Raw genomic sequence first — 25927 nt, forward strand, 5'->3', positions numbered from 1 at the left:
GCAGTTTAGAAGTGATCCTCATGCACCTTTAAACCGGGTGCAGCACTGACCTTTCTACGGTGCAGACAGCACCACTGCGCCCGTGGCTAACAGACCGGTGCGGCTTATATTTTGGAGTGGGTGTGGCTAATATTCCGGTGCATTGTATAGTCTGGAATTTACTGTACATGTTTTCTGGCATTAAATTAAATTAAATCGAATCTTCATACAATACGAAAAAAATCGACCCCAAAGAGTGACACAACATTTTGCTGTCCTCCATAATAATAATTACAATATTAATATAATAAATTCCAATTGACAAACTATTCCAGGAAGAACAACAGGGTGAAACAAGAAATAACTTCAGTGGAATGCAACGTCCGGGCTATGACATTGTTATGGAAAGTGTGTTTTTTCTTCTGGTGATTTGACGTGTTCCCACTTATGTGATGAGTCATCTAATGGGCAACGAGGAGTCACATCCTCTACACTTGATTGAGGCCCATTATGAGTCGGAAATACTGGATGTTGACAAAGTTAGGATTCATTGTGTTAAAATAAAGGGCACCGAGTTCTATACATGTGGCGGAAAGCAAAACAACTGAAATATGACTGGGTTTCTTTGACTGTGTGAGGACACGAGGAACATATTTGAGGCGCCAGGTATTTGGATGAGGAGTGACTGTCATGGCTCATGACAGCAAGGATTCAGCTGAAGACATGTTGAGATGCAGCAGGAAAGGACAGTTACATCGTGCACATTGCCGTTAAAGGTCAACCACATGATGAATAAATATCCAGGCTCCTGGAGGAGCACATCCACCTGGTAGCATCACATCAGCTGTTATTAGGGGCATTGATGTTGAACTTGTGGGTGCCTGCTTGTGTGTGTGTGTGTGTTTTGGCGTGGGTTGATCCCCTGACACCGTGGAGACACAGAATTACTGCTCACGAAGCAACAGCGAGGATGAAGTACCAACAAGACAAGCATGGATTCACATGCACAAACACCTGCCAAAAGGCAGGGGTTATTGGCAACGTGGCAGGATTTTTAATCTTGTGTTGGAAAACATCTCCGTGTGTACAGAAAGTTGCTTCACAGACCATTGACTGGAGGTGAATGTGGCGAGATAGTGAATGTTGTAGAGGCGTCACTTTATTGTCTCCGAGAAGAAGATAGCGACAAGTTTTTTTTTTACAGTAGTTAGTTTCAGTCCACCCATTTTAGTTTGGATTTCAATTAAATTTCCAGGAAATAACGGGACAAGTGGCACTACAATGGAGCGACAGAGCTAGCTCCGGTTCATGTGTGTGTTGCGCAAGTGGGTTCCCAAATGCTACTGCCACCTGCAGTCCATCTGAGCTCATTGCTTTTGACAGTATTTTAAATTGCCAATGGTAAAAAAAAAAAAATCAGTGTTAGGCAATAATATTGACTTAAGTGGTGTGAACTAGGTGTAAATGTGCTGCCTACATTCCTCTCATTTAGACATGTATTTATTTACATATTATTGTTTTCAATTTCATTTATTTTTTAAATTTAATTTCTCCATTAATTAATACATTTATTTATTTACCTATTTCTGTATTTCCAAATGTATTTATTTCTGCATTTATGTCTCTACTAGGTTGGAGGAAAAGTAAATACATAAATTAAATTGGCTGTCATAAATAAATAAACGTGGAAATGGAACAATACAAAAATGTATTAAAAATGGTAAGTAATGAATATATAATACATTTATAAATTAAAGAAATTGATGTATAAATGAGAAAATACATCGGTAAATAGATGTGAAACTATGGTAATGTTATTATTATTCATTATTTTGTTTTTATTTCTACATTTATTAAATCCTTTCCATATTTATTCATTTATTAAGTTTTTTTTTTTTTTTTTTTTTCTTTTTTTTTCCCCTTTGCATCCACCTAGTTTTGGCCCTTATTTAATCACAAAAACACATATTTAAAAAAATGGAATGGAGGATTATTTCTCTATTGGTGGATGCCATAATTAAACAATAAATAGACGGGGTCATGAATTTAAATTTCACTCTCAGATCTTCAGTTTCATACTTCAAAGCTATTCTTGACTCCTGCTGGAGGCTCATCCTGGGTGGAGAATATTCATTCAAATAATCGTGTTCAATTTCATAAAGCCAACTGTGAAAACATTAACTTATTATCTTAGAATTCAAGAGGCTTTTCTTGACATTCAAAACAATTCAAACACGTGCTAGGATGCAGTTTCACATACCATACGTTGACAAAAACATGTTTACCTATTATCAATAGAGAAAACCAATAAGCATTTCAATATAGATTATTAGCTGCCCATTGAGGAGCGCTGCTCCTCCTGTGAAGTACTGATAATGAGGCCGGACAGGATGTTGCCGACTGTTAATGACTGATGGAGGGGCCTCGAAAAAGGACAAGCACATTTACATGATGAATGAGTCAAGCGGATGATTAAATATGACATACAAGGCTCTCTTGTGGCTAAACACAATGGGAGCAACATTCATAATAACTTGTCAGCGGCCGTCATTTGCATCCTGTGACTCTCCCTGCTTCACGCTTAAGTCATGATGGACTGCACAATGGCAAAGACTCGCAGAAAACACTGACTGATGCATGAGGACGCTTCAAAATATCTTTTGAATAAACTGAAGGGGCTGAAATTACAAATATGTCCAAAAAATATGGCGTGATATACATATATGCAGGGTGGAGAGTGAAATTGGGGGAAAAAAATAACATGACAAATGTGTTCATGCATTAAATGATAGATACAATATAAATGGAGTCCAGTTCGAACGTGACAGCGAAGGATGGACTGACCTCGAGGAGCATTGCAGCACCTCTCCTTTTTGTCACAGAAAATGAATAAAAAGAAAGTGCAGATTTTTTTCCTTGCGAAAAAGCTTTGTTATGCCCCAAACTGGTTAGCAAAAATAAATAAATAAAGTTGTTGTTTTTTTTTTTTTTTTTTTGAAAAGGAATGAAAATAAATAGTCATCATTAAAAAAATAAAAATGAAAATGCACAATGTTTTTCAGTGTCGCCCCAGGCAACAGCATCTGTAGTGTTTTAAATAAGGAGAAACTCTCATCTGTGTTTTGTTTTCCATTTTATTTTTATTTCCTGAAACTTCCATTGAAGTATGTTCTGATCTTTTAAGGTAACTCTGCTAACAGGCAGTGAGGTAAAGAGGAAATAGCGTGGGATTCGTGTGAATAAACAAAAGCCAAACTGCTAATTTGAGCACCAGACTCTCATACAGTCGGTAGTTGAAGGCGGTGATCGTTCTTTGACGCGATGTTCCGTTGCAGACCGCGGCTACTGTGACTGTGGGCTGTGCGAGTGTGACGAAGGCTGGGCCGGAGACGCCTGTCAGTTCCAGGAGGACTGTAAACTCACCAAGAGGAAGAGCAAGGAGCTCTGCAAAAACCCACAAGGCGTGGTCTGCTCCAACAGAGGTAGAAGAAGAAGCTCTACTAGATGCTAAACTATCATCATGCACCGTAAACACAGGAAAGCATAAGCAAGTTCAGACTAGAATCTACTAATTTATGGTTATTCCTTTATTAAATTTCCCTCTGACCTTAAGTTTTTACAAACCAATAGTATTTGTAAATAGAAAGCAGCATGATGGTGCAAGTTCTCTCTGAGTTGAAGCCACCATTACACCAAAAGGACAAGCTGTCATGAAACAAAAATGAACTTTATTTCATTCAATAGATGTTAAAAATAAGAGTCTGTCCCTCAGTTTTAAGACAACAGAACAATTCAACAGTTCAGTAAGATGATTATTTCATTTTTACCCACAGAAAGTTACTTTGTATAGCCACTCTGACACCAGCAAAACCTTACCTGACGGATGGCCGTCGTGCCACCTCACAGAAGTGTCGGGTTCCAATGTTGAGCTCAGTCGTTGGTCAGGAACTTGGAGTAGAGCTGTTGCTCATATAGCTGAAAACGCGCAGGGAGTGGCTTAAAATTCAGAGTCTGTGCATGCAGAAGGAAAAAACAGGCTGGAAACAAACAAAGAAAAACCTCCCTGAATTTAATTTATGCCATATGTTTGGTATTGTCTCTCATTTTTCACCCTTTCTAAGGAGCACGTAGTCTAGCGCTCTGGGTGGCCTGTTTAGTGTGAATTTATGTAAATGTATTCACAACATGCGGCCGACTAGCCTTATGGCCCTGTAATGAATGATGTGAGGAGGCCGGGAGCACATTACTAATGCACAAAAGCTCCTTTTTTTCAATTGGCTACACAAATGAGCTTGAGTTCATATCTTCAATAGGCACCTGTAACTGTGGGAGCTGTCTGTGTGACAACAAGGACGACAGAGGTCTGGTAACAGGACGTTTCTGCGAGTGTGACGACAGCGAGTGCCTGGATGAGGACACAGGAGAGGTGTGTGGAGGTAAGGACCCTTTCATTTGCTGGCTCAAACCAGTGGAGCAGAAAAAAGAAGAAGAAATATTAGCATGTATGTGTAAACAGACATTGTAATAACGTCTAATAAATGTACATTCGTTCCAAATATTTTATTTGTTGGTGTGTTGCTGCTTATGCTGTGCAAAGAACTAGAAGTATAGATGAGTAGTTCAATTCTGTTGCTGTTAAAGTCCATGTGATGGAGGACTACATGCTCAGGAGACTCTTAAATATTGAAGTACAACGAATTTTCCATTTTCTTTGAATGATACGGTTGTAGTAGTGACTACCTGTCAGGACAAATACGACGGTCAAGAGCCAGTCAGGACCCGGATCAGAGCACATCAAGACCATGTCAAGACCAAGACCATTATACCAAGCCCAAGTCAGGACCAAGACCAGAGCATACCAAGACCTAGTCAGAACCAAGATCAGACCATCCCAAGCCCAAGTCAAGACCAAGACCACAGTATATCAAGACCATACCAGTACCAAGACCACAGTATATCAAGACCATACAAGGACCACAGCCTCCCAAGCCCAGGTCAGGACCACGAACTCAGTATATCAAGACCATACCAGTACCAAGACCAGAGTTTACCAAGACCATACAAGGACCACAGCCTCCCAAGCCCAGGTCAGGACCACGAACTCAGTATATCAAGACCATATCAGGACCAAGACCAGAGTTTACCAAGACCATACTAGGACCACAGCCTCCCAAGCCCAAGTCAGGACCAAGATCAGTGCATACCAAGATCCAGTCAGGACCAGAGCATACCAAGACCAAGTCAAGAATAACACCAGAGCATACCAAGACCCAGTCAGGACCAGAGCATACCAAGACCAAGACCAGAGCATACCAAGTCCAAGTGAAGACCAGAGCATACCAAGACCAAGTCAAGAATAACACCAGAGCATACCAAGACCAAGTCAAGAATAACACCAGAGCATACCAAGACCCAGTCAGGACCAGAGCATACCAAGACCAAGACCAGAGCATACCAAGTCCAAGTGAAGACCAGAGCATACCAAGACCAAGTCAAGAATAACACCAGAGCATACCAAGACCAAGTCAAGAATAACACCAGAGCATACCAAGACCCAGTCAGGACCAGAGCATACCAAGACCAAGTCAACACCAAGACCAGAGCATACCAAGACCAAGTCAAGAATAAGACCAGAGCATACCAAGTCCAAGTGAAGACCAGAGCATACCAAGACCAAGTCAAGACCAAGACCAGAGCATACCAAGACTAAGCCAAGAATAAGACCAGAGCATACCAAGTCCAAGTGAAGACCAGAGCATACCAAGACCAAGTCAAGACCAAGACCAGAGCATACCAAGACCCATTGGGACCAAGACCAGAGTTTACCAAGACTATACCAGGACCTGAGCCTCCCAAGCCCAGAGCATACTAAGCCCAAGTCATGACCATGACCAGAGCATACCAAGAACCAGTCAGGACCAAGACCAAAGTTTATTAAGACAGAGAAAAGAACATGGCCAGAGCCTATCAAGACTGAGACAAGACCAGAGCATATCAACAAGAACATTGAGAGTCAGACAAGGCCAAGACTAAAGCTGGTACACAAGTGGTACGAAACTATTGAAATATAATTTAATAGAAATATGACTTTAATTCCCCAAACAGCAAAGACGTGGAATACGAGCATTGCTTGTGATGTTACAGCAGATTTATTTATTTAGTTCTGACTTTAGTTTCAGTGGAATCATTTTTCAGACTCATTTGAGCTTTTTTTTTTTTATTATGTTAAAGCTAAAGCAGTAACCAAAGCGATTGTGTGTGTTCCTGAATTGCTTCCAGGCCACGGTCAGTGTTACTGTGGAAACTGTTACTGCGCTGCTGGTTGGCATGGAGACAAATGTGAATTCCAGTGTGACATCAGCCCATGGGAAAGCAAACGGAGGTGCACGTCTCCAGATGGCAAAATCTGCAGCAACAGAGGTCTGTTTACTCACTTCAGACAGGATGTGTGAAAACTGGGTGCAGTTGCCATTGTTTTCCATTTGAGGTTGAGTACCTCGACAACACTTCCGAGAGAATGAAAATAACAGAATGAACTGAATGTCTCTGTTAGCTCGTATGGTGCGGATAGACCAACCAGTAAACTGAAAGCTCTTGGCTCAGCTCTTTCTCTCCCCTGCCGTCCTAAAGGCACCGCATCTCACTCTTCAGTGTCTTCACTGAGGGCAGGATTTCCAATGTTAATTCAGTAAGTCACCAGAGCATGGTGGATAAGTGGAAACGACCCTTCTAACATTGCTGGAGTGATCCAGCGGGATTTTCTCTAAATCTCTCTGAAATTAATTACAGTGAACTGTCTAAGCGCGAGGCGAAGTCGTGGACTACACCGACACAGAATGATGTCGAACTACTGTTCATGGTTAACCGAGCAGCCGACAACATCAAAAGCCTGCTCGAAACGTTGCTTCTTTTTTTGGGTTTGGGCTGGTTGCTCTCCATTTCTACCCTTTTTAGATAATAGAGCTGAGTTCATTGGTGAAAAGTGAAGCAGCAGATCCAAACTTGGATTCAAGTTACTTTTATTGCATCGCAAATAAAAGTCATTCAAGATATTTCCCTGAAATTACAGGGCCATTAGGAGACTCCTAAAACTTCCACCACCCTTTCCATTATTCTATGGCATGCTATAATAAGTACCTGTAATTAACAGCAGAATTCATATCTCGACATCATTTACATCTGCCTCACGGAAGTACCGACTAGTTTTCCTGATTAAATTACAGCCAACATTTACATATCTACATGTCACACAACCATTTCCTCCACATGAATCCTCATCTAGATAAGTGTGCAGCTCATAACTGATGGTAGGAAAATAGAGAGGAGATGAACAGGGACAGTTCCATAGGAAGGATGATTGAATTTCCATGTCCTATGGAAAGATCATTTCAGAACCAGGAGGAGATTCTTATCCTCTCTGTGGACGGATGTGGGTGTTATTTTAACACAGTGCTGCACGGATATCACTTAAACATTTGCTACAGTCAATACAAATATTCAGAAACTACATTTATATCTAGATCTTTTTGTGTGGGTGAAGGTTCAACAGTGATGAAGACTGTATTCAAATGTATCAGTTTTGTCAAACAAGTGGCACAGTGACACGTAATTTTAAATAATTCTGATTTCACCACTGCATGCAGGCACAGACTAAAATCTGAATCATTTTTTCATGGCCACAAATGGATCAGAAACTGAATGATGACATTTGTATTTCAGCTCAGACAAGAAGAAAAACTGCAGCTCCTCTGCATTAAGAGAAGTCAGTTGAGAGGGGGATGATAGATGATAGAGAGATGGATGGAGTGATGATGGATGGAGGGACGGTGGATGCATGGAGGGATGATGGATCGATGGATGAATGCATGGAGGATGATGAATGATAGAAGATGGATGGATGGATTGATGAATGCATGGATCATAGAGGATGGATGTATGATGGAGTGATGGTGGATGGATGGATGGATGCATGCATAAATGAGGGATGGATGATGATTGATGATAGAGAGATGGATGGAGGAACGATGGATGCATGGAGGGATGATGGATGGATGGATGCATAGATGATGATGGATGACAGAGAATGGATGGATGGATGGAGTGATGATGGATTGAGGGATGATGATGCATGTATGGACGGATGATGGATGGATGGAGGAATCAACCATATACTTTTAAGTAAATGACAACTGGCTATAAAGACAAACAAATACATACAGCCTTTGTTGTTCAGTTGGAAAAACAGTTTTATCCATCTGTCTATTTCATTGAGGCCATGTACATGTTGCAACTTTTGTTCCTCAGTGTCGCTGGTGACTGACATTGGAATTCCGATAAAAATAATAAATGAAAATATCACACATTCTTTCTAAGCAGCCGTTGGCAAAATATCTGCTTCCCATAGGTGTCATCGAAACTTAACAGTCTTGACTTCTTTTTAGGCTCAAATAATGTTCTCTGAGCTCAAAATGCATCATTTTTCAACCCAGAAAATGGAAGGTTTATTTGCAAAACTGTCAGGGCAACAGACTTTAGTGGTGCTATTGTGACTAAGTCTAAGTCTAAAAACAGTCTCTGAGATCATTTTTCTTCAGTGTTCTTACATGTCCTTCTCCCTTCATCGCTTTAGGAGAACTGGAGAGCCAGATAAAACACATAAAATTTAGAACAGTGCAAGACAGGAAATGCTTAAATGACAATTTCATACATTTGTCGATCTCAAGGTGCCAACACTAACATCATATTGTCACTTGAATGTGGAGACTTCTGGAGATTATGGGCGACAGGGTCTCGTATCTCTGATCTTACTGAGTCTTTTCCTAAGCTATATGTGACTAAGTGTTCTAAATCCCAGATAACATGTCCAATTTAGTTTCTTTCTATATAATTTTATATTCAACCACTAACAAAATATATCTAACCCGAGATAGAGAAATTTTTATCTGGAGCTGCTTAAAGGTCTGGTGGAGCCGCACTGTGACATTTGTGGCTGAGATAAAAGGGCACCGCTTCATAAATCCAGGGCTTCGGGGCTATGAGGTGGAGAGGGATATTGAACTGAAAGCCTGGGGCCGACACGCGCTTAGCCACGGCCCACGGGCCTGCCAGTTGGACCGGATCCCCTGGGGTTCCCTGAGCTCTGCCACAGCAGATAGCACAAAATGGGATTTCCAGTGGATGCCGCTCAGCTGGCGTCCTGGCTGAGGTGTAGAACAAATGAGAAATATAGAGAGAGATACAGATAAGAAGGAGAAAGAGAGACAGAAGGTGAATCATCTCTGCGGCTGAGGTCTCTGCGTCAAGTCATTTCTCGCCCTATTGTTGATTTTTTTTCACTGACCTTTGAGAGGTAAAGGACTTTTGCATTAACTTAGCATGTATTTATCGCAATAGAAGACAAGTACTGACGCAACTTGGATGCACCTCTCCAGCTGCAGCATCCTTTAATCATAAGTGCCATGAATATTACAACTGTTACCTGCAGAAACAGTGTTTGGCGTTACATTATTGATTAATTTCCCCTATATCATTGTAAGATTCATTCATATCATGAGACAAAATGGCACTATTTTTCCCATATTTGTGCTTAAGGCGTTGCTGGAATGCGCTCATCTCTATTCTCTTCTTAAATCTGGAGGATGAAGGGAAAAAAAAGAAAGGAAAACGAATAAATGTCGCACATTATTTGAATAAATAATATCTAAAATATTACTAGTTTTTTGTTTTGATATAAAGCAACATGTCACTTAATATTGCTTGAATTTAAGCTCAACTTGTGGACCATGCTTGATCTTATTTTGTGTTCGTACAGATAGGTGTTTACGGTCACTTTTGGAAAATTAAAGCTAAAGACACAAGCCCAGATGGCGATCCACAGTAACACTATCTCTCATTTGACTATAGCTAGTTGCCAGAATTCTGCTATTAATGACATAAAAATGCTAAATTTTTAATTTCAGATATTTATCTATAAATATCTTAAATATTTTTTTTAATTTAAAACTGAAGATTTATTGGAATCCCAGTACTGAAAAATATGCTAATATGTGTCCATCAGCCCATCTACCCATCCAGGAAGTCCGAGGCTTCCCCCAAAACTTCATGGGGAACATGAATTTTCTCTTCAATGTGTCCTGGGTACGACCCATGGCCTCCTCCCTATTGAGCAGTGCCCAGACTATGAGGATACCCAAGCCAACTGTGCTGAAGCAAAGTTCACCAGCACAGATGATAGTGTGGAACAGAATGAAGGCAAATCAAGCCCTTTGGCTCAGCTCTTTTTCAGTCTTCATGACTGAACATTATATCCCTCTTAACTGTCCATCATTTTCCTGCTCCATCTTTCTCTCCTGAAATGGAGAGGGATCTGACACCTTTGTGAACGCTGTTCTCAGGGACATGTGTGTGCGGCGAGTGCAGCTGTTATGACGTCGATCCCTCCGGCGACTGGGGCGACATCCATGGGGACACGTGCGAATGCGATGAGAGGAACTGCCATGCAACCTATGACCGCTACACCGACGACTTCTGCTCTGGTCAGTACCGACGTCAATTCCTACTGCTGACTCACAAGGATTTACTGAGATCAACAGGAACTCAAGCCTGATGAAACTGTGAAACAGCCCCAACAAACACATCCAAACATAATAGATTCAACATCACCCAGCGACGGCTCCAATGCAGAATGTTTCAAATGAACATATGAAGTCATTTCAAAGTGAATTGGACTCATCGGAAATGATTCCCCTCTGTTCACAGTCGTGGACTTCTGACCCTTTTTCTTCGGCAGGAAGGGGTCAGTGTAATTGCGGCCGCTGCGATTGTAAGGAAGGCTGGTCGGGGAGGAAGTGCGAGCATCCTCTGTCCTGCTCTCTGTCTCTGGAAAGTAGCCTGAAGAAATGTCAGGGATCGTCCAAATTGCCCTGCTTCGGACGAGGTAACGGGTCCTTTTTATTCACTGCTGTTGCCATGGTTACCGCTGAGGGGTCTGCACTCGGTTCTCACCTCACAGTACAAGAAAATAGGCCATTTCCAAGTGATTCACACCTTTTAATCCACTCATGAGAAGGTCTGGAAGTCAGCCGAGTGCCAGGCAATCACAACTTCAATACCTTTTTTTTTTTATATGAGGCACACAATGGGAACCTAAAGATATGCTAGCTTGTTCTTACGTCGGTGAACATTCGGCAACACAACTCTTCATCCTCAAGATGATGAAGAGGTACGAAGAAAGATTAAAAACAAACAATCGCATTAGCAGAAAAGTCGGGCTTGGACATGTTGCTGTCTGTCACAGCCTGCTGAGCCTATTGACTAACGGCTGTAAAGAAAGGTACTGTACCAAATAGGCACAGTATATTCTCAGGAAGGAAAATCAATAGGCTATAGAGGCTTGACTCTATGTCTCATGTGTCAAGGGCTCAAGGCTTGTCTGCCGCATGAAAAGAAAGAGTGTGTAAATGTGTGAGTAGTGTCTGTTGAGCAAGTATTAAAACAGTAGCGGTGAAGTAACATTTGAGGTAAACAGACATGTTGTTTTTTTTACTGGATAATAAGGCGGATTGATGAAGCTTTTCCCTGAATGTGTTAAAAGTAATAGTCACATATGGTCCTGGATACACAAGACCCAACCTGACAATTAAATATGTCTCGGCTCATGTTACTGCTTATTAGCAGGACTGCTAACTGGCTGCTAAGCTGCTTGATCAAGACAACATTTTGGCTCAGCTCTTTTTCATCTGAGGACAAAAACGCCAGTTTCAGCAGGTAAAAGCCCTTTTTTTCTGCTGAGATCTGACTACAATGGAGAAAACTAATTAAATCGCGTTGTCGCACTGTCATCCTGTTCACTGAACACTCCCCAAAACAACACTTTGTTCCCAGCTTGGAGGGAGAATAATCAATTTCCTGTTCTTTATATCTGCAAATCAGAACCAGGTTTGATCAAATATCACAGTCGTGGCTACGGCCGATAATCTCTGTAAAGCAAGTTGACTCAGCGCCGAGCGCAAGAGGACGAGGTTTGTGTTGTTTCTTTCCATTCCTGGGTTACAATAAATGTCAGTCTTAAGCCAAATGTCCCTTCCATGATTTCACTCATATTTCCAGTTTGTGGTCCAAAACACACCTTTTAGAAACCTGAATCGTACGTCGGGTGGAGCCTCTGTGTTTGCTGACTTCCAGATGAAGAACCATATTTACACACTCTTAACAGAAGGATGAACTACTTGTACCGTAGTTGCATTCACAGCAAACCCATCAGTGTCAAACCGAATCGAACAGAATGTTAAATATGTAGCAGCCTTTCTTTGATGCACCAACAATGGATGGAGAACCGAATATATCCACATTTATTTCGCATTTCAAGCATTAAAAAGCATGTCAAGGAGCATCATCATCCCTGTATCCATAGCGAGCAACTTCATCTGCTTCAATACTGGAACGTACTCAATACGTGTCAAACTCATGGCCCAGGGGCCAAATATGGCCTTCCGAGTCATACTAAGTTGCCGGGAGTAGACGATTCAATATTAAGATCAATACAGTTTAATGGTTAATAAGACAGATGGCATTGTTTTTGCTGAGCTGAGGAAAAAGAATTAAAGAACAATGTTATTGTGTAAATGGAGTCTTGCCTGTTATGGATGGTTCCACGATACATTTTGTTCAGAGACTTGAACTGTGTTGAAGATTTCAATTGGATGCTTAAGCTACTTCTGTTCAGTTACACTTCAGATTAGGTATCATATATTACCATAATTAAAATACTTATTCATATGTAAATTAACCCAATATAAAGTCACGATATGCATCTTGTTAAGACTATACTTTGCCCTGAAATGTTGACCAAAAGTTCACTCTAAACAACACCATAGTTACAGATCATCAACAGTAAATGACCATGTAATTAACTTGTGAATAGTTAATACAGGTGGGAGAAAAAAATAATAATTCTGAGACATTATCAGATATCAATCTTTTTGACAAACTTTTATTTTCAAATGCCAACTGCTGCCAAATGCAGACCAAGGACTGCATTCATATATTATATGTCACGGCTGTTGTCCGGCTCAGACCCAATTGATGGATTGTTGCAGACTCGTGAGATCGAGGGCAGATTTAACAAGGTTTATTAACAACTACATGAGGACTCAAAAGACAAACAGGAATGGAGAACCGAGGGCGCCGATACCAGAACACGAAACAGGAAATACAGTCAAGGGCAGGGGAAAAACCGTGAGGACGTGAAGCAACCATCTGGCAGCGCAGACTGGAACCCAGGTGTAGAAATTATGGGAGGCTGATCAGCAGAGTAGGATCCAGCTGCGCTGCTGTGAAGCTGAAGAGAGAGAGGGAAAAGGGAACGACACACAGGAACACCAGAAATAACAATAACGTAACATAACAAAAAGTGTTACTGTCTGTTCTTTTTAATGTATATTTTTTCCACAGTGGAAACAAACTGCTGTGCAGTGGTGGGAGCTTGTGTTTCCTGAGGTCATAAACTCAATTACATTTGAGGGAGGTTCTTTTGGCGCAAGCCTGAAATGAGAAAGTTACTTCAAGCCGGCCATTTGCATTTCTGGTGAGGCGCAGAAAATAGCGGGCCAAATTCCGGCCCCAGGCTGTGAGTTTGACACCTGCTAAAAGGAAGCAGAAATTTCAACAAACATTTTCAGGCACCAAAATTAAGAGATCGTAAAAGCAAATCTCTGCCGGCAACATCAGTCATTTCATTAAGATTAGCAAGAACTGCAGGAGCGACGCAGCATGAAGCCTCTGAGTCAAAGGAAGAGAAAATAAATGGCCATTTTGATTAATTATTCCAGCCGGTGGTGACCGGCGGCGATGTCCGTTTGATAATGTATTGACCCAACTTAACACAAAACTAATTGGATAAGCTGCGTGTGCATTCTAAGATGAACAACAGCGGTGAGCCGTACGGGGATTCGCTTCAGCGCAAGATTGTGAATTTAGCCATGAGGAAAACTCCATTCTCTCAACTGGAGGCAGCAGGATGGGGAAGTAGTTGCAGTCAGAACTATATAAAACAATAGAGAAGGATGGAGAAAACGCTGCTCGGTCCACTCCAAATACAATAGCCTCAGAACAATGTGGCGTGTCGCCGCCTGACCAAGCTGGATGCATTGTTCAAGGAGATACTTCATCAATTCCTTAATAAGATAAATCGTGTGGTTCTTCAGTGGGACACCTTTGCAATACTCAAGGGAATCTCTTTGCACTGCTATTCGGGAGCGGGGTGAGGGGGTTTGCAGCTTTGGTGCGTTCCTAGTGAAACATTCAGACCCCAGACTTCACAGTGACGTTTGCAAAGAGGGAAAAACACGATGAGGAAGCTGAATGGTAGTGAATCTAACGGTAGCAGTTGCTTGCATTCCGATGCTGTACAACGTAAAATGTCTTTTCTACCAGGACAAAAGTCAAGCCTGGTGGAATGAGACCGAAACATTTTCCATGAGCCTTTCCCAGAACAAATGGACCCGGGGCCTATTCCAGTAGTACAACTGATTCATGACTCTTGGTTTCATTTGTGATCAATAACCATATTTCATCAACTTACACGTAAACAAACCAAAACCTTGTGAAATGACATGAAACCATGATTGTCGCAAAGATATTTATTTGTCATCGAAAACACCGACCAGCATCAGAACCAGGTGCAAGTCACATTCATCAAATGTACAAAAGAAAAAAAAGAAAAAAAATACACTTGATGCAAACTGTTGAGAAAATTGGAAAAAGTGAATACAATTTGGAATAAAATAAACATAATAAAGCCATGTCTAAATATCCAAAAATTAAATTTATATATTTTATTTAAACAAAGATATAAGTAAAGTGTAAATGAAGGTATCGCCATAAAATTTTGAAAACTGCTTCAACAGGTGCTTTCATGAACAGTTTTTACTGTTGGGGGCGGCGGCATCATTTTATCATTTTTTCTTTTCCTCCATAGTTGTTTACTATCACAGATAGTAGCTGTCAAGACAATTCAGTGACACACTACCGCCACCATACGTGGCTCATGTATTAAAAGTGAACGTCTCGCGGCCCAAAGTTGTAGAACAAAACAACTTTTAGCAGCCCTCTAGGAGGCGCTCGCGAACCAACCATGGTTAAGAATCCCTGTTCTAAGGCATGTTCATTTCATTCTGTTATCTGACTGTTTTGCCTTTCGAGCTAACTTATAGCTGGCGATGTGTCGTTTCTGCGATGACAATTCACAAAATAAACGTTTTGTTTTCAATGAGAGGTCTGCTGCCATATAAACTAAAATGGTCCCAAGGACAATCATTTGGACCTGCACCCCAGATTGACCCACTTTTCATGCGACTACAGAGATGACAGGAAGTTGTCATACCTTCAGGTCATACCTCACCAGAACCTCATGAACCATTGAGTTGAATTTTAATTAGTTTGTAGGATACCGACTGTGAGCTGAAAAATATGAAGGGAATAATGTGGTATTTGAATTGGCTACAACTGGAGGAAACACAACTGTGTGGATTGTCCACAAGTGAATGTTCATTATTGATTTCCAGTTTTGTTTGACTGTGTGCATCGTCCCTGGGGAGAGCAGAGAGCGCTGAATGGAGTGCAAGTGTGTGTGTCAGTGTGTGTGTGTGCAGCTGCAGGTATTTCATCATAATATTGTAACCTGCGGTGTCACATGCACTGTAATGGAGTTTCCAAAGCATCAAGTCAATCCAATACACCCCAAAGGGAAATGATATGAGCATCACCGTCAGGTTTTAAATCAGGGTGCCGGTTTTCAACACTAATAAAATGAACATGAAACAGGAAAATAGAGCCGTGCGATGATAGCGAAAAGCAAATGTGTCGTACCTTTGCAAAATATTGCAGATTTCTTAAATCCAACACATTAAACAGCAACTCAGTTGAGGGAATATATGGTAGCTCTGTGTACTATAGGAGAGGAGACGTCACATCACGCTCATGGGCGTCACCCAGTTTGTGTCGATCGCCTGGAACGTGCCGCGTCAATGCTTATCTCTAAATACAGTGGAACCTCGGATCTCGACCAATCCGTTCCAGACGGCCCTTCAAGAAGCGATTTGTTCAAAATCTGAATCGATTTTTTTCCCATTACAATGAATGGAAAAAGAATTAATGCATTCCAAGCCTTAAAATAGTCTTTTGTTGAATGTAGAGTGTCTGCTGCAGGTGCGCTGTTCCTCTATGTGTGTGGCCGCTGCATGTGGGAGGGGTTGCCGAGTGAGTGACGTCTCTCCAGAAGTGAAGAGGTGCCCGGTGCGTGTCCAGCTCTGAATGTGCGCTTCTGTGCAGTTTGGCTGTGACAAAGTCATAAACCAAGTCACGCTCTGTCCCAGACTTGCCTCATCCCTGTCCCAGCTCCTCCTCCCCTGTGACACTCTACCACGGTCCAGTGTGGAGACAGGAAAGGTTTTACACCTCAATATGAAGAAAAAACAGTCAGTAAATGGAGCTAACGGGACACGTCTGCATACAGAGGATGCGTTATTCTCAATAACATGATCAGTCATGATCGGTCCCGGCACGTTATGTTTTTCCGGCTTTTTTCGGGGACGTTCGAGGTCTGGATTTTCGTTGGAAATCCGAAGCAAACAAATCTCGACATTTTTGTCCGAACGCTGATTTGTTCGAAGTCCGGGAGGTTTGAAAACCGATGTCCCACTGTATAAGTGTAATTCTTGAACATAAATCCCAAGAGCACAACAGCTTTATACAAAGCCTGATCCTAATCCTAGTCAAATTCCATGAACTTGTCTTTGAACTTTCCTGCTGCGCAGCCTCATTAATATAGGCATATTTGAGGGTTTCCAGCCTATCTGCATTATAATAACATAGAAAACGTGGCAGCATATGGAAAGAAAGAAGAAAAATTAAATGAACCTGGAGCTCATTAAAGCACAGCTCACTGTATGGCTGGAAACACATACGTGAATCACGTGTATTGAAAACAGTCAATGGCCTTAAAGCAATTCCACGGCGCGCTTCCCGCTTCCCTTCACTTAATGAAACAGCAAAGATTAACTCGTGATGGGGGAGTTAATTAGCTCCGGCACCTCCAGCGCTACCTTTAAATGATCTCCAATTGTCTCAACAAAATGAAACTTTAAATTATCCAGACGACGAAACAATTAACAAGAACTATAAATTCTTCTTGTTCATTTCACTCTCTCTTGTCAACAGTTAACCTGATTCATTCGCATTGTATTTGTAGAGTTATGAATTCAAATATGCCGGAGAAAGTGTCTCAGGTCATTGAAGCAGACATTTTGGCGGGGAGGCATTACAATGCTCATTCTGGAGTCATAGTCATGCAAGTCTCTGCGGGAGCAGAGCATGGTAATTATTAATAAATACACCATGCCATTGGTGACGATCCTCACTGGGACATTTATATTCACAAAGCAAATATATCAAAATCAGAGGGAAAATAAAGAAAGATATTGGGCCTAAAAAGAGATGATCTGAATTACAACACAGTTATTACTGTATTATACCTTGTGTTCCAGCCATGGTTGGTTAATATGGTATCTTAGGTTGAGGGAATAGCACCGCCAGCTTAGCATCCAAGATGCTAGCAGACCCAAGTGGACATCTTCCTCTCGTGCAGACCTGGGCAAAGTGCGGCCCGGGGGCCATAAGGGGCTCAATGCCTGTATTTTTGTGACTTCAGACTAAAACTCTAAACTCTAAAACATATATGTCATAATTTTTCTGCCTTTGTTTGTTCTTTCTCTTTTAGTCACCACCACCACTTCAGCAGTAAATTTTTTGTTTAAAGAGTTATTTTTTCTTTTTTCATTGGCCATTTTTGTGTTTTTCTTGTTCATAAAAATACACAGAAGTAATACTGAAAATACATTTTAAAATAAATGGCCTTTTTATCTTGAACAAAGTTGATTTATATTCAAATTAAGTGCATATAAAATGAAATATTTCAATAGGTTTCATGGTATATATACACTTCTTAATTACATTTTATCTCCATAGGTTCATTTTGTCCTTGTTACTTAGGTATATATTGTGGAAATTTTTCCATCATGTTTTGTAGTCATTCGTGGCTGTCTTTCTTTTGGCATGATGAGCCCTCACAAACGTTACAGCTCCTAATGTGGCCTTTTAGGAAATTGAATTGCCCACCTCTGCCCTAGTGACTCGCACCTGAAGCCACCTCAAAAGACGTCTTTCCCATCCTCCCTTTAACACCAGGCAAAACCAAATGAAAAACCCTTCACGTTAATTCAGTATCGAGCTAAGCTCTTTGTGAGCGTCGACATGAGCTCATGTTTCAATAAGCACATTGTCTCTTCACTGAATACCTTTTCATTCACTGTCAACTTTTGGACAGAACGTTCCCATTTCACTAGCTCATCCAACTCCCTGACACGTTTCGTTTCTTGAATTAAAAGATCGGTAAGGAATTAGAACTCCCTTTAATAAGCCCAACTGATTTACAGCGATGAAAATAACAATTATGACAAAGATATTCACAAAAACCCCATTGAGGAAATCCTACAATATAATGACAATTCTTTAATGTAGTTTCGCACATATGAAAATGGAAATCAATATGCGATCTCCTCCATCTGGTAATAAAGGTAGAACAGATGAAAAAAAAATAAATGTCTTTAATGTTTGTTTTAGTGATGGGCCAATGAGGCTTCATGAAGCAGTGTCATTAGTTTCACAGCTCAGCAGGTGGCGCTCTCAGCTGAGAAATGATGTGAGGTTTCATTGAAATAGCTGTTCAAAACCAATGATTTAAGCTATTCTAGAGGGCTCTGAAAATGAGGACACTGTTTCATGAAGCCTCATCCGCCCATCACAAATTTTCACTTCTCCATCTGGTAATAAACGTTGACCTTGCAGAAATTTATGTCTTTAATGTTTGTATGAGTGATGGGCTGATGAGGCTTCATGAAGCAGTGCCATTATTTTCAGAGCTCAGTAGGTGGCGCTCTCATCTTGGAAATAATGTGGGGGCTCTGAAAATGAGAGCACTGTTTCATGAAGCCTCATCCGCCCACTGGTTTGTGTGCTGCCAGAACAATCACAGGAACAAAGACAGTCTAATATAATGTTAACAGAAATGGATTTACCTGAAACACACATTTAATCTTCACTGCTTATCAACTTTATTATATTCATCGATCAGATTTGACAGAACTGGACAACAAGCAAGTGATTGAAAGTGGTGACCTTTGAAAAGCACTCTCTGTTTTTCCAGCGATGTGGAAGCTTATATGTTGTCAAGGACTTTGCAATGACACCGGCTCCAACACACGATGAAGGAAATAATGAGCGGTGCGAGCTGTGAGTCAGGAGGAGAGGACAGACAATGGATATCGGCAGGGCGTGGATGAATGGCTGCCTCAGATGGCAGATAGAGCAGAAACCACTGGAAATTAGAAGCAGCAGCTCCAGACAGGCGGCTTCTTCTGTGGTATTTCCTCAAGGAAACACCTGCTTACATCATCTTAATCACGGGATTCCAACCGCAGCCTCGACGACGGGTCCTCACAGCCTTCACAGTGCTTCAATATGATTTATTTTGAATTCATAATCACCAAGATGGTCGGACATTTTTGTGGGCACACGGCCTGAGGGGAAATCAGGAGGTCTCTCTTTTGGAAAGTGATATAGCGGGACAATATTTTGCAAAGGATTGAATGAAATCCCTCTTTTATTAAATGCTCCAATAGACGCTGAAGTAAGCAAATAAATAAGCTTACTCAGCTGTTGAAAATTTTAGACTCCTCACCCCGCCACCTCTTCCCCTCGCTCCGAGAGAAGAGTTTGATCTGGTTTACACTCACAAACACATTGCAGGGGAATTGGTTAGTAGCTTTCCTCTTCCTTTCTAATTCCATAGATTAAAGATTAAATTATCTCACACCTGTTGCTCTACACCAAAAACAACGTCTGCATTCATTTTTTCATAAGAAATCATTTGTTCAGTGTTGGCAAGTTCATTCAAAAATGAAATGCGTTAGTAACTAGTTACACTACGGTCTCACTGGATTCAAGTAGTAAGGCGATACACTGCTTCGACCAAAGCAGGGATTTGGTGTTGCTTTTAATCCAGCATACGACAAATGGCCGAGAGGTCATGTGTTATGACGTAATGACGGAGGTACTCTCAAGGCTAATCGCAGTACAAAACATAGGCTACACCTTGTGAACTCAATAGAGTTCCAAGCTACATTTTTACTATTTGTTGTTATTTATTTAAGTACAGAGAGCCGTCGCGTTCACACACATAGTGCACCGAACTTTGTATCGTTCATCTTAGCCATGCTATCGCTAATAAATGTGCGGCAGGTCCAGCTCAGTGAATTTCTGAGTGTTTAATGGTGTAAAGTATGGCCATGTTTATTTGAATAATGCCATATAAAAATAACACATTACAGTAATGCGCTGTAATGTGAGTTGCTAACACTTGATGATGACATCAGCAGCGGTGGGGGCGGAGCAAATAAAAACTGGGTTCATTGCTAATTTACTCTCAGATAAAAGCCATTTCCATGTATTTATTTCAGTTAAGGCACTTTCAGATTTGTGCCAAGATGACAATACTGAATCCACTTGGTTTGGGCAGCGTTTTAAAGTGAACTCAAATATAAGACCCTTAAATTCATGACCGCAGTCCCATAAGACGCATCCATGTGCGAACACTGTTTAGCAAGAGCAGGAGAAATTCCAGCAGTCATATGGAGTGATGGACAGCGATCAAGGGGGTGCAGGCAGGTGGAGAGAGAGAGCCAGACGCAAGCGTCAATGATGTTTGGTGTGGAGACTCAGAAGATACTGAGGCAGAAGGCTGATGGAAATCACAGACTACTGGCCCTAAAAACTCCACAACAACATCTTGATAACTTCCTTCAGAAAAGAGGAGAGGAAACTTTACTTCCTGCACACTCCTTCAGACACAGTTGCCATGACTGTTGGCAAAATATTTCAGTGGACTTTCGCTGTGGCATTGTCAATTCACAGTTGCTCACCTTGGAGAGTGAAACAAATGAATCCTAAACACACACACAGACATAAACACTCACCAACGTGGATGGTCTGAAGAGCTCGGAGATAATCGATAAGCAAGGATGTTATGACATCAATGGTTGCCGGGGTAACTGAGTCCCTGGAGCAGATGGCAGGGTAATATATGTGGAGGGGGCGGGGGGTGGTAGATGTCTGCATGTGTGCCTTCCTTTGGGCTGAAAACTTTTAATATTGGATAGAAATATGCATGTTATTTTAGGTGTAAAACACAAAGTGCGACTCTGTTATTGAGTAATGCGGCATGAAACTATTAGCTAAGAGGCTTTAGCAGGAGACTGAGTTCCACTCCATTATTCCCTCCACACAGTCATTAAAAGGGTCACAAAATAATATCTGTCTTTGTTATTGGATGTGACCCGCCAAACTCCTCTCAAGGGAGGAGGACGCCTGCTCAAGGAAGAAAACAAGAACCTTGAGGATGGGATATGACAACACCACTCTGAGCCCTTCTTGCATTCTTTGCCAGTGTCAAAAGGAAGGCCTGTGGGCTGTATCCAGCCCACTGGGTCATTTTATGTGGCCCTGCAAGAGTGTTACATTTCTATTTTCTATTTCTGTCTATCTTCTGAATCTGGAGAGATTATATATCTACGCTGGCCTGGGAGCGTCTCAGGATCCCCCGTAGTTACTTATAGAATGGAAGGAGCGCCATCCCATGGCTTACCTAACCGCAACCTTTGTTACACGCTGCCCATGGCAACAGGATATCTAGCGGGGGAACATGTGCTTCATTTTAAAGTGTAGCATAACTACGTTCTGGTGTCTGGCTTCGGCTACCACTGAAAACAGAAGCTGCTGGCTAGCAGTTTTCACAGTTAGCACCAGTGTAATGAAATCACAGAGGAAGCCAGTGGTGACAGACCTGCATCAACAACTGATCCAGAAACTTCCAAAGATTGGTCCAGATGGAAGGGATTTTGATGGGACAGAAGGTGGTTAATCAGCAGTTAGCCACCAATGATAGCTCAGCTAGCATTCCGCTGAAACTTCAGTTTTCTGTGTGGCCCTCAACTTGGACGCCATTGTTTTAGGTAATGCTGGAATAATGTCTACGCAACCAAGCTGTGGACACAATTGTATGTCTCAGTATCAAGTTAAATTACGGGTCTTCAAAGTAACACAGTTAGCGTAGCAAAACAAGATTGGAGTGTGCGGCGACTTTTGTATGATTCGATTTTCCTGTTGTTTAGTCAGGAAAGATAAATGTACACATCTTGGCAAAGCTTGGGTTATAAGACCAGAGTAGATACCACTTACTGTAAGTGCATTTCGAGATGTGCGGCTGGCATGAAGTCACCGATCTACCGTGGAAGGCGTAAAATCCCTCACTATTCACTTCCTCCCAGCATGTACATTGGTTTTGATGATTATTCTGAATAGATTCTATTTGACTAATGAGTATCAGCCTGCCTGGTTTAATTCTCCATTGGCCTCCTTCTCTGGCACTTCACTGATTGAAATGGGATGATAGCATCTCGAGGTGTGTATCTTTGGGTCCACGGGCCTTTTATTAGACGGAGTGATTTATGTTCAGGATTTCCCTCCCAGTCTGGAGGAGAGGCTGATTGTATTTTAAATCAGGATCGGACTGCAAGTATGCAAATGGAAATCTTCCCTTCCGGGGTCTGTTTTTGCAGTGAAGGTGGATTATTTCTGTGTAATATACGTGTTTTGTTTTGTTTTCCTCCCCTTCCCTAGGTCAGTGTGAGTGCGGCCAGTGTACCTGCCACCCACCGGGAGACAGCCGTGTTCATGGCAAGAACTGTGAGTGCGATGACCGTCAGTGCGAAGACCTCTCTGGGGAGGCCTGTTCAGGTGAGCGCTCCTGCACAAACTTAACAGGAAGCTACGGCTACAGCCTACACAGGAACGATCGGTGCAGACAGCTGCACTAACTGTACCTCGATTAATGGATTGATCGTGGGCGTCACATTTTGTCTGAGTCAATTCCCTTCAAAAGTACACAGCGTGCCATTTTGGATGACCAGCGCAGACGACGTACTTTGATGTTTATCAGTTCAGCATCAAAGGACGTGTGTCTGTGGCCACGCATGATAATGAATGGATGAAGGCGGAAGAGATTATCACTCAGCAGCGAGTTGAGGAGGTGGGAACAAGACAAGAGGGAAGACGTGTCGCTGAGGATTTTAAATCATGAGAGGTAGATGCAGTGCCTGTCAGGACGACACGTTCTCACTCCCAAGGCGTCAAATATCGACAGAAGGCGCTCAAGAATTTCTCATATTCAATAAAGAAAGACAGAGATTTGGGGTTCAGTCATGTGGTGTTCCTTTCCCTTGGCTTGCACCTCAAATGAGCAGGCATATAACAGTGCCTACTTGGTGACAACGTGAGTAAAGCACATAGCCACACAATCTTGGACGGGGGAAGGCAAGGAGAGCAGAAAAAGTACCTTCACTGAAACTTAAATATTATAATATAGGGAAAAGTATATACGCCATTGATCACATGGCGGCCCAGTGGTTAGCACTCGCCTTGCCGCAAGAAGGTTGTAGGTTCAATCCCTGGGTTGGACTACCTTTCTGCATGGAGTTTGCATGTTCTCCCTGTGCCTGTGTGGCCTTTCTCCGGTTTCCTCCCACAGCCCAAAGACATGCTCTCTAGATTAATTGGACACAAATTGTCCCTAGGTGTGTCCCGACTAAGCAGTGGTTAATTGACAATGTATATCTACATACTGTACACAATGACATCTAGGATTAAAATGTTATTTGATAATATATTATTTCATTTTATTTGAAGGTTCTCAAACTAAATCATAATTAATGGAAGGCAACAGATCTCTGGGTAACACATGTAAATATCTTTTATTTATATATTTATTCACACATTATGAGAAACAAAAACCACAATAAAAGAACAAAAATTAAAAGAATCTGATTCTGATGGAAACAATAAAAAATAAACTTCTTAATAAATAGCTCATGGGTTACATTGAAAATTCATATCACAATATCACTTTTCTTCTGACTTCATGGGGCATCATGATGTGGCCCTCTGACTGCACTTTGATCTATCGTGAAGCAGCAATGACACATGTCTGAACTCCGACCTCTACTTCAGAACGTCATGCAGAACACCAGACATTAGACTCCAGTGAAACATCCATGAGTCTACACAAGACTCAAAAGGCCACTTGCAAACAGCAAGTTTAAAGGAATCGCTTGGTGACATCAGACTCAAAATGACATGGATAAAAGCGTCAATACGGATGTGTCAGAAATAGAGAGGCAAGTCTTATCACTGTGAAAGTGAGGACTGGGAAGCCTGCTGGTTTCAGTTAAACCGCTTTATTGGCGTCATCAGGGGTATTATTGTATACACTGCGTGGCCCTAAAATGGTCACATGCTCTACCACCTTCAGCACGGATTTTGTCACACATAAACTATGGCTTGTTACATTAACCACCTGCAGTGTGAGGAGATTTATTTACAGTGTTGGTTTAAGTGTCGTAAAGCCTTCTCCAGCACGTCCCAAAGACTCAATGGGGTTGAGGTCAGGACTGTGTGGTAGCCACCCATGTGTGAAAATGACACCTCATTCACCACTCTTTCTGAATTTAGTGGTTAGTAGAACCAAAGATGAGACTTTCTCTGGCCAAGAGTGAGGAACAGAAGCATGAGTTGTCGTTGCTCTTGAAGTTTTACATCTCAGAATAGAATCTGCGTTGGATGGTTGTGTACTGGGGACAGGTTTGGTCGACTTGCTTGCTGTCCATCACATCAATTCCAAGCTGCATTTGTGCCTCAAAATGACTTCCTGATTTGCTCAGATAGCTTTCACAAAGCTGGGGATATCAATCCATCAAGTCGGCTCGCGAGCCCAGAATAGAAGGTCAATCAGTCTTCAGCAGTCCTTAACGTCAGACTGCTGTGTTTGGAGAAACATATGACCTGATGTGAACATCCATTCTCCCGAAACACCCTGCCGATCCGCAGCTCAGCTCAAGAGCCGTGAATTTCCCGCTTATTTCTTCCAGATCCTTTTCTCTCCTGCGAGAAATGGAATTCTTTTGTTGCGTTTGAAGTGAACATCACTTGTACAGTACAGTACGCAGGCAAACCTGGACACCGCCATCGAGAAACAAGTCTTTCATCTCCGCTAACTTGCAAACATCTTGTTCTCACCTGAAGTGTCACTACACTTTTTGCCCTTCCAAGATTTGCAACTTTCCATCTCCTTTCTCACATGACAAAACACTATTCTTTTTTTAGTGCTTTGTCTCGCACCTCCATCCTCCATGTGGAGTACGGCGTCTGAGTTTTTAATGAAGACAGTCATTTACATTCTTGCGATCCAAAAACCAAAGGCAGCAGCTGCTGCATATTTATGTATTCATGATCGCATGTATATTAAATAACAAGCATCACTGATGGTGTCAATTTAGTGCACACATATTGTGCGAGGAGTGAAGACGAACAACAAGATACCGCATCCCCCCACAGGCGCCACAGCCCCTCAGTTTGACAGAAATTGCTTCTTTGATGTCGCTTGTTTCAGCTCCCTGACACAGCACACGTGCAAATGCAAGTGTCTTCTACAGGCAGCAGCCACGGACGTGTGGCGCTCGAGGAAATGAAGCCATGCCAGATTAAAAATTCAGATTACAGCTCTGTCAACAGGTACCTTCTCACCAAGATAGGTGACTTGCAACTTGCAACCCAAGTGGTTGCTAGCTTTGGCAACCAAAGCGACCTCCCCCCGGCCTCTTCAGTCAGTTAGGTGTTGACCTGAAAAATGGGGGCCTCCTGGCATCTCTTCGGTCCAAACCACCTGCCAACCCTCAAAGTGCCTTCACGTCTCTGTTGTACTCTATTTCTACCTCTGACTCTT

The 25927-nt window shown here is 41.9% G+C and overlaps 1 protein-coding gene across 1 annotated transcript in view; it reads left to right on the top strand.

Moving 5' to 3' along the window:
• Positions 1-25927, top strand: part of itgbl1 (integrin, beta-like 1) — a 39030-nt gene that overhangs the window by 5517 nt on the left and 7586 nt on the right. Inside the window, exons 4-9 of the mRNA XM_053877099.1 lie at positions 3315-3461; positions 4293-4415; positions 6259-6399; positions 10374-10514; positions 10769-10915; positions 22771-22887. Coding sequence (XP_053733074.1) covers positions 3315-3461; positions 4293-4415; positions 6259-6399; positions 10374-10514; positions 10769-10915; positions 22771-22887 — 816 coding nt within the window. The remainder of the gene's footprint in view (positions 1-3314; positions 3462-4292; positions 4416-6258; positions 6400-10373; positions 10515-10768; positions 10916-22770; positions 22888-25927) is intronic.

This window comes from Synchiropus splendidus, chromosome 10 (assembly GCF_027744825.2).
Source record: "Synchiropus splendidus isolate RoL2022-P1 chromosome 10, RoL_Sspl_1.0, whole genome shotgun sequence".
NCBI classification, from domain to species: Eukaryota; Metazoa; Chordata; class Actinopteri; order Syngnathiformes; family Callionymidae; genus Synchiropus; species Synchiropus splendidus.